At 31.4% G+C, this 10,741-nt stretch overlaps 1 protein-coding gene across 1 annotated transcript; it reads left to right on the forward strand.

The window, feature by feature from the left end:
* Positions 1-4,134: 4,134 nt before the first annotated feature.
* LOC130809804 (mitogen-activated protein kinase homolog NTF3) lies at positions 4,135-8,557 on the forward strand. The gene is made up of 3 exons (XM_057675610.1): positions 4,135-4,765; positions 5,343-5,768; positions 7,431-8,557. Exons 2-3 carry the CDS (start codon positions 5,346-5,348, stop codon positions 8,124-8,126), a joined length of 1,119 nt encoding a protein of 372 aa, XP_057531593.1. The 5' UTR covers positions 4,135-4,765; positions 5,343-5,345; the 3' UTR covers positions 8,127-8,557.
* Positions 8,558-10,741: the final 2,184 nt, after the last annotated feature.

Below are 10,741 nucleotides of genomic sequence, written 5' to 3' on the forward strand. Positions count from 1 at the left end.
GGTAAATATCATTACTCATTATACAATGCAATTACCAAAATAGATACAGGCTCGTATCTGACCTTGAGCGGGTGGGGCAAAGGCCCAAGGCCTCATATTTCACAAATTATGTAGCTTTAAATTTAAATATTAAAAAAATAATAAAAACATTAGAAAGGTACGGTAGTGGGAATGTGAATTGCATAATATTGTTAAGACAATAATTGTCTAACAAGTATAATAACTTTAGAAGATTTATACGCTTTATTCTTCCAACCTAAATGAAAACTTTTCCATTTCCTATTGTGAATTTAAGAAAAAAATGGAAAACTTTTCAAATTTATCTTAAGAATAATTTAACTTCTAATTTGATTCTATACTCTGATATTTCTATTACTATATTTTTTTGACTTTTGATATATAATGTCATTCATTTTATCATTTATCTTATCTTTATTATTATTTATAATTCATATTTTTTTAATTGTGCATTATAGGATTTTTTTTCATTAATATTTATAACTATAGTATATTCAAAAGGCGCTAAGAGTCTCTTATTTCTAATCTTGCTCCTAAGCCACCAAAAATAAAAAAGGGCAACAAATATTATTAGAACATAGTGAATTTTGTCTAAGGATTAGCCTTTTATTTTCACGTGACTTTATCATAATGGTGATCAATTATTAAAGTGTCTTTCTTAAATAGATTAATAATCAAAATAAAAAAATTTAAATAAAGTCAGTTAAACATAATCCACGTAGGAATAGGAGTTTATTAAATATCCTAACAAACTCTTCCGTTAATCTATGCAATAAATTAGAACTTAAATATCCTATTTTTAGCCGTAAAAACCTTCCGATAAAGTATTTAAACCCTAAACGAAACAGTAAAATAATATCAGGAAAATTTTGGTTGCGTTGTTAAATACAGCGCCATCGTTTGATCATTCAATACCTCTTCTTCAAACACCCATCTACTGGAATTGTAAGCCCCTTAAGCTTAATTATTATAATAATTAGTCTAATTACTCTTTAAGGCGTGCTTGGATTTGGTGTAAATATTAAGGGTGAAAAAAGTCAAAATAAAAAAACGAAGTTGATAAATGAAAAATTAGTGAAATTTAATTATTGTAAAGGTGAAAAAATGGTTGCAAAGTAATGAAAAATGAAGGTAACTCTCAATTTTATGGGGTAAATATTTATCCTACGAAATAGTGGGTAATGTATTATCTCTATAATAAGAAAAATCATCTTCTTTTTCCTTCAATATTCTTATTTCATGCTCATTTTACATTCTTTACAACTATCTCAACTACTTTAAATGCATTTCTATTTGCTTTTATTTTATTAATTTGACTTAATTTTCCCCTTAAATATTTATACCCAATCTAAGTATGCCCTTAATATAATTATTGTGCTTAGCGTAGCTTTTGGCATCTTCTTTTTGCGGATATGAGTTGTTTTATTTCCATCTCCAAACTCTTTTTGACAACAAAAAATAATAATGGTTTTTTAAATCAAGTTTTTTTTGTTAAATGGTTGATGCTTGGAATATGTTATGATTAAATATTTTAGTTTAGGGTAATAATTTTGTATACATAATTCATTTTTTGAGGTTTTCTAATACAGTTACAACTTGTAATTTTTTTTGAAATTTTTTGGAAAACCCCAATCAAGTTGGGTTTGTGTATGGGTTTGATGGATATATAGTGGGCCTCTAGGTATGAAAAATCGTATACTTATTTGCCCAACCCATTTTATTTTTATTGAAAATGAGACTCTAAAGTTTCAAATTTGTTTTAGAGAAATTTTATATGATAGCATAATTGGTTATAGCGAACACTGTGGTTGCATTTTATTAAACTTTTTTTTTTTTTCATATAATAGCGATAAAGTTTTAAATTTTTAAAGACCGTAACATTTTATTGGGCTATTGAACCCAAGTATGAGGTATATCTCATGGTGAAACCGTCTCATACAAGAATTTGTGTATAATATTTGTTAAAGATGAATGAGAAGACAAACAAATCCTTTCTTTTTATTTTTTTCATTATTTTATATATATTAAGTGAAAAAAAAAAGAAAAAACCAAAAACCATCTACTCCTTCTTAGCCACCACTTACCCAAACCTTAACCCCTAACTACCCAAAAAAACCACCCTTGAACATCCCCTTTTCACCCAGCCCAACCCTAACAAAGCTTTACGTTTGGATGTGTGATGCCAACCACCGCAACCACGACCTTTAGCCTGAACAAAGCGCGAGCACGACTGTTTTAAAAATCGCTCCCATACTCAAAACATATCTAATTAATATGTAATATGGAAAAAATTGTTCCCCTTTCCCAAATTGCCTGCCAACCTTAGGAGTAATTTAGTAAAATTATTTTTTGTCTTTAAGAGATTACAATATAAATAATTAATATTAGTATTAAAAAATTAGTAGAGAACACTAAATTATGTAGGGGAGATTAAAAATGTGAAAAAAATATTTATGAATAAGAATTAAAGAAAATGATGTGAAAATTACTTAAAATAGAATTATTGTAAAGTCATATTGTTAAATTAGACTGGACTTATTGTGAATGCCAGCATATTAACGGGGGGAAACAAGTGCATACACTTCATAAGCCAAGGAGATATATACCATCCCAAAACCATATGGCAATGGGAAGAAGGTCTCTAATAGCTTATAAAGAGTACACACCATTTTCAATTTATCGATGTGGGATAACTCATCCCAACACCCCCCCTCACATGCGAACCCCCGTCAAGTTCGCATGTGGGAGTAATCAATTAGGGTAGGAACGCCATTCTTTTCGAACCTACCATTTTTTTTAAAAATTATTGATCGAACCATCGGCTCTGATACCATGTTAAATTAGGCTGGACTTATTGTGAATGCCAGCATATTAACGGGGAAACAAGTGCACACACTTCATAAGCCAAGGAGATATATACCATCCCAAAACCATATGGCAATGGGAAGAAGGTCTCTAATAGCTTATAAAGCGTTTGGTTGAGTTGGTTCCTTGACACATATGAACGGACTAAAATTGAAAGTCCTGTAAATACAATAAATACTACCGTCGTATTAAACTTCTCCTATTTTTATTTTGGTTCGTTCTAATAAATTTACCCTATATATTATTATTTTAGGATCTAACTACATAAGTTTTAACCATTTTACTTTCTATTTTCTATCTTTAATTCCCTAGTTAATTAAAAAAGAAAAATAAAAGATAACAAATCTAACCCATTCCTTAAAGCTTGTGTTATCCCGTGGCGAAAAAGGAGGGGTATCGCCCTCAAAAATTATTACCAATTCCAAATTGTTCGACTATTTCTACTATGGTGCCTAGTATCAATCCTATTTTAATTAGATTTTCTAGAGTTAGATTAGTATTGTTGGAGTTCTATATATAAAAATATTTTTTTTCCCGTTTCTCTTTCTTGCGTTTTTTGCAACAGATAGACATATCAAAACTATAAATCCTTTAGGTTGTAGGTCAAGACACTTTTGAACGGTTCAATTATAGGTCAAGTGATTTTTGCGTCAATCTAGTCGAATTAGGGCAGAGTTTGAGATGACCCATCGGGTCAAAGAATAGATTTCTTATTATTAATTTTTTAAAAAATAATAATAATTTTTTATTTTCAAAGAAAAAGTCTTCTTATAAAAACGATAAATCTACCTATTTTAAGGATATAATAAAGAAATATTGGCTCAAATTATAAAAATTGAGCATAAATATTAACTTAAAATATAAAGATTGAGTAGAAATTTAGTAAATCTCTACTAAACATAATCGCATGGATCTAAGAGTGATGACTCTAATTAAAAAAAAAAAAAATTCTTGTAAGAGACCGTCTCTAATTGAACCGATCAATTATATTTTTTTTAAAATGTTGTAAGTATGCATTGAGAATGATGTGAGTAGACATTAAAAATATTAAAAGTAGGCATTAAAGATACGGTAAATAAGCATTAAGAATATTGTAAGTAAACAGTAAGAATACAGTAAGTAGACATTACTTTTTACTAGGTTGAATTTGAAATATATCTCTTAGAGACACGGTCTCTCAAGAGGCTAATTGTCAAAAGATACTTCAACGAGAAATAGATATATAAAAATTGAGTAGAAATAAATATAGTGGATCCGATATTTTTGTGCTTGATCAAAATTTCCAAATTATATGCAACAAAATCCGATCGAAATGCAAGTAAATTTCCAATGGGATCTAATTTTAACCGGTATTTGGTATGGTAAGAAAATCATTAAAATAGTTGCAGAAAATCATGGCCTTTTTTTGTCACCAATCTTTTTTCCTTTGCTGTAACCTCCCTCTTCCTCAATCCTCCCATTCTTTCTCTCTTCAATTGATTGTGACGCAATAACAAAATCTCTCAAATCGAGGATCTAATCCAATTTTACATCACCCCCTCATCCGATTTCATGATTCTATCATTACCCACTTCCACTTTTTCCCTTCTTCCTCCTATTTTCCCCACCATTTTAGCTCCAGATCTGCTGCTCATTGCTCTTTCTTTGATCCACTTTTTGTAATCACCCCATTTTGGATTCTTATTTTTCGCTTCAGTCTTCAGTTCTAATCGACTTTTTTTTTGTTGGATTTTAATCAGAATATGTGGGTTCAGTAAATTTTTCCCAAAAAACGAAAAAAATTTCATTTTGAAGATGCCTCTGCTTGGAGCAAGCTTGGGGAAAAAGCTTTTTTCTTGTTTTTGAATCTTGTAAATTTGCTTTCTGAATTTTAATTCTAAAGGTATGTCAAAGTTTTAATCTTTTGCTTATTATTCTTTCAGATTATTGGTTCATAATCTTAAATAGTCCTAAAAGTTCATTTTATAATTGAGAATTTTGTTTTTGACTTTTATTTATCATTATTGTTTATAATCATAATGAGTGTGTCTCTTTAGTGTACTTGCTGTGTTTCACTAATTTGTGGGTATTAGTTAGCATGAAGATTAAATTACAACTACTCAATAGGAATTTAAGTTTGAAATTATGTGTATTTTACAGCTAGTTTTTTAACTCAAGATGAAATTAGATATTTATGTTTCTCTTTTCCTTTTTTGTCAATTTAAACGTTTATCACATGCTCTAATTGTACTTGAAAATTGAAGTGTTTGATGTATTTTCATGTTTGTGGGCCATAATTTTCTGTTTGGTTTACTATACTCTAAATGTTAATCTTCATAAATCTTCAAAAAGACATAAATTATAGGTTCATGAACCTTTGATATGCCATTTTACTTTATGCTCTATCAATGAAATAGCTTATGCAAGAAAAAATTATGTCCAAAAAAGTTACTTAGATTCATTTGTTTCTGCATCTTTAGGAAATGGCAACTCAAGTTGAGCCTCCGAATGGGGTTAGATGCCCAGGGAAGCATTATTTTTCAATGTGGCAAGCTTTGTTTGAGATTGACACAAAATATGTGCCTATTAAACCGATTGGGCGAGGCGCTTACGGAGTTGTTTGTTCATCCATAAACAAGGAAACAAATGAGAAAGTGGCTATTAAGAAGATTCATAACGCGTTTGAGAATCGTGTTGATGCGTTAAGAACATTGCGCGAATTGAAACTTCTTCGACATCTTAGGCACGAAAATGTTATTGCTTTAAAGGATGTGATGTTACCTGCTCATCCAAAGAATTTCAAGGATGTTTATTTGGTGTATGAACTTATGGACACTGATCTTCATCAGATTATAAAGTCCTCTCAGGCACTTTCTAATGATCATTGTCAATACTTTTTGTTTCAGGTATAATTTGTCTTTACTTCTTCATAATTGTTGTGTTGATTGATCTTTCTATGTTAATGAGTTTCATGATCATAAAATTGACTGCTATAGTGTGATTTATGTCATTAGGGGATGAATTATTATTGGGATTGTGTTGATTTTGCATTCTTTAGCATGTTCTTTTTGCCTCTTGAGTTCTGTTTTGGTATTGTATTAAGATGCTAGAATTGGGAATATGAATGCTGGTAGTTGACTAGAGCCTGTTACTTGCACTCGGGTATTGGATACTTGTACGTATCCAAGTGTTGAATATGTCTCAATATTTAATTTTACACATAAAATGAAGTGTTTAAGGGTCATACTAATATCCGAGCACCAAGGATCAAACACGGGTACGTGAAGTAAAATCAAAAGTCCGACTAACATAGACTAGAGCTTGTTGTCTCTTTTTATCCTTTGATGGTATGGTGATCCTGCAGTTTTTGAAGACATCCTTTTTTATAGAATTCCTCTAGTATATAGCAAAGACACTGATGGTTTCTATTGACATAAAGAAAATATGTTTATCGGGTTGTTCTATAAGAGAGCACTATGTAAGATTTTTCGTTTTTGTGTGGAAGGGGATGGAGTGATTGTTAAATCTTTCACTTAAACCAAATATCAGTTCTTTTTTCATTGCTTCATAGAGAATGTTGGATTATGAAATCATGAATGTTGGTTTTACGATAAACTAAGAGTTTTTCTTGTGAGTTTATATTGTTTTCAATCACACTTGCCGGTTTCCTTTGTGTACATTCAGAACATTTTTATCATATGGAATAAGCACAAACATTAATGTGATATGTTCCACTCTAATTGTGTTTTGATATCCATTTCGAATCTTGGGCGTATAGAGTTTGATGATAATATGCTTTCAATACCTGTATAAACTATAAACTACTTGGCAGCACCATAATGATTTTTAGACAACAAAATTTGTAGCTATATGTTTGTTCCGAGTCCTTTGGTCTTGGGTTCATGTTCTTCTTGGTTTAAGCATCTTACAGCTACTTTCGAACCGTGATTCTTTCTAGTAATTGGTGTGATTGGATTATATTGGCTTTACCACGTACTTATATTGTGGAGTTTGCTTGAACTCCCTAGAAAGATGAAATGGTGCTAAGTTTAAGTGTACTGGTTTATGTGACTTTGTCCATCTTGCTTCCCAACTTGTATGCTAAAATCTATTAGCATCATTCCATTTCTTCCTAATTAGTGTAATCTAGGTAGAACCGTGTTTTTGGCCTTCACGAAATGTTCTGTTCTGTTCGGATGTGAATTTGAAGTAATCAAATGATTTGTCATCATGTTGAGGCCTGTTTGCTGATGTCGTTTCACTAACTTTACAGCGAAATCTTTACCATGGATCGTTGTGATATCGTGTTGACCTCAGTAGTCTTTTAATGAAAATTTTAACTTCCCTCATCATCATCATCTTAATAATAGCCGGTATATTAAATATAATATGATCCTGATTTTTCATGAAGTAACATTATTTTTTGAAGGTTACTAGACTTGGAATGAAAGGGTGTGTCCTTTTTTGGCTTATTGATGAGCTTTAACTGATTTTTGTTAATAAGTTGAATTTAATTATTTTCTTAGACAATTTTTATTTTGTTTGCTAAACTGATCCTCCTATTGCAGTTGTTGAGAGGTCTAAAATATCTTCACTCAGCAAACATCCTTCATCGTGATCTGAAGCCTGGTAACCTTCTTATAAACGCAAATTGCGATCTGAAAATTTGCGATTTTGGATTGGCTCGTACAAGTAGTGGCAAGGGCCAATTCATGACGGAATATGTGGTAACACGGTGGTACAGAGCACCCGAACTCTTATTGTGCTGTGATAAGTACGGAACTTCAATTGACGTTTGGTCTGTTGGTTGCATTTTTGCTGAACTTCTTGGCCGTAAACCATTGTTCCCTGGTACCGAGTGTCTGAACCAGCTAAAATTAATCATCAATATCCTCGGTAGCCAAAGAGATCCCGATCTTGAATTTATTGACAACCCGAAAGCCAAGAAGTTTATACTCTCACTTCCTTATTCTCCTGGCACCCCGTTGTCTCGTCTTTACCCGACTGCTCATCCATTAGCCATAGACTTGCTGCAAAAGATGCTGGTTTTCGATCCCACAAAGAGAATCAGTGTTACTGATGCACTCCAACATCCATATATGTCTGCGCTCTATGACCCTCGAGCAAACCCTCCCGCTCAATTTCCAATCGATCTTGAAATCGATGAAGATTTAGACGAAGAAATGATCAGGGAATCGATGTGGAAGGAGATTATGCATTACCATCCCGAAGCTGTCAACGCTAATATGGACGTATGCGTTTAAGCTCTTTCTTTATCGTCTAGTATGGTGCATGACGCCTATGAAAAATATTTATTTTCACTAGGGGCTAGAGGTTAAGCCTTATCACCATAACTAGTTTCTATAATAAGTTTTTACCTACCTTAATGATCTTGTGTAAACATGCTATATGATAGTTTGAGCTATTGATGCATGTGTCTAGAGACTCGAGACTAATCTTTAGCGTGTAGAGCACATTATGTGTTGCGTTTTTGTTAGTGTTTGTATAGCGAGGCTTAGTATCGGGGCCTTTGTACCCCCTTATCACTCGCTAGTCGCTACTATGTTGCAATGTGATTGTACATACATGTTTCCGTTATAATTTTGTTTTCGCGGTCCCTTTCTTTCGAACATTTCATTGTAGATTAAGATGCAAGTCTAACTTTGTATTAATATATGATATCTTTTTAATTGAATATGAATTATGTCCATGCCAATTGCCAAAGCCAAAATCGTGTACTTTCTCATCCTCTTGAAGCTAATGGAAAGAAAAAGAATTGATTAGGCCTCTGATTCCTTCCTTGTAAAAGAAATATTCTGTTCTTCTACAAAATCTTTTTTATACGTAGATTTTAAAGCTTGTTTAAGCATGTGTGACGTGGAAGTAAAGAAATCACCGCTCTTATTCTAATTAAATGCCTATTGAATTTCATATTAGTTTTAAGAAAAATGGAGGATGGATCACATGAAACACGAGGAAGGCCGTTTCTGACCCTAGGCAAAATAGAAATTTGCCTAGGGTCCAAAGTTAGAAAAAATACGACATTTAAAAATTTACAATTATAATTAATTTTTAATCACAATCATAATATATAGGATTCATGTCTATTATTTTTTCAAATATTTGTTAAAATTCAAAATCGATCCTTCATTGAGAGGTCCTATTCTTTTTCAGTTTGCCTAAAATTCATAAAATATCAGGAATGACATTAACCCCCGAAAAGAGAGTATATCAAAAGAGGAAATAGAATATTCAATGTAAATATGTCGAAAGAGGAAATAAGACGTTTGATTAGAATAGGGGAGATAATTAAGACTATTTTGTCATGGCACACAGCCACACACCGCCAACAAGTACTATTTTTAGTTGTTATGGATTTTGAGAACTATGCCCTCATTCATGCCGTGAGATTGTGTACACACCAGTCACTCACTAGTCACCACAAAAACTCTAAAAAAACAAAAATCCTTTTTAATCACTAACTACAATTATACAAATATTCTTTGAAGATTTTTGTACCTTAAAATTAACCAAAAATATCAAAACAAAAAATCATAACAAAAATGCAGTTGATGATTGAAAATATTCTCAGCATGATAAAATTAATTTGTAAAAAATTATAGTCAAGGAAACTTGTTAAATTTGTATAAAAATTTTGCTTTTAAATATTAAATTTTTATAATGTTATGTTTGGGAATTATAATTTCATTTAGAAATTTGAAATTTACTTAAATTTATTATTTGACAAATCAAAAAATTTGAAATTTGAATTTGGATCCAATTCTCTCAAAACTTTTAAAGTAGTTAAAATTGAGAATTTGAGAATGAAATATTTCTTCCAAATACTACATAATATTTTAGATGTACGTAATTAAAGATATTAATAATCAAATAAATATGTTGGATTCATGTTATATAAAGGAGCAGGCTCAAAGAAATAAGTGGGTATACGAATGAGTTATAAGTCATATTCCATGTTGTATTAAGGTTCGGCCTAAAACGAACTCTTTGGTTGGCAACTTTGGCATGTTTGTTTTTACACAACAATTTCAGTTATCATTAGATAATTCAAAATATTTGTGTCTGTCAACTTGAGCAGTGGACGATCAATTATTTTCAGAGCCGTTTCTTATCTAGACAAGGTAAATATTCGCCTTGGACGTATAGCTAGAAAGGAGTCGAATACCTTAATTAAGTAACAATCAGTCTTTTGAGAGACCGTCTCTCTGAGAGTCTCTCAAGCCCAATCATTAAAGCTTAATGCTTACTTACTGTGTCTTTAATGCCTAGTTACATCATCCTTAATATCTACTTGCATCGTCACGAATGCCTACGTACTGTATCCTTAATGCCTACTTACAATATCCTTAATGCCTACTTACAGTATCCTTAAATGCCTATTCACGGTATTCTTAATGCCTACTTACATCATCCTTACTGCCTACTTACATCATTCTCAATACCTACTTGTCGTATCTTTGATATCTACTTACAATATACTTAATGCTTACTTACATTATCCTTAAATGCCTTCTTTCAGTCTCCTTAATGCCTGTTTACATCCTCCTTAAATATCTTCTTACCGTATCTTTAATGCTTACTTACAATATTCTTAATGCCAAACGAGTAAGCGTGTAGCACTTACAATATCTTAAATGTTTATTTACAATATCCTTAATGCATATTTTCATAATATTAACTTTTTTGAAATTTTTATCACATGAAATTAAAGATATTGAAGATCTAAATGGTGCATTAGATAGCGTAAAAAACAGAATTATAGTAACTATTAAAAATCAGATAACGTATTAGTTTGGGAATAGTTTGGTTGAATACTAGAGGTTGCTGCCCATTGAGCTAAACTATGAGCCACAAGATT

This window comes from Amaranthus tricolor, chromosome 4, assembly GCF_026212465.1.
Source record: "Amaranthus tricolor cultivar Red isolate AtriRed21 chromosome 4, ASM2621246v1, whole genome shotgun sequence".
In the NCBI taxonomy this organism is placed as follows: Eukaryota; Viridiplantae; Streptophyta; class Magnoliopsida; order Caryophyllales; family Amaranthaceae; genus Amaranthus; species Amaranthus tricolor.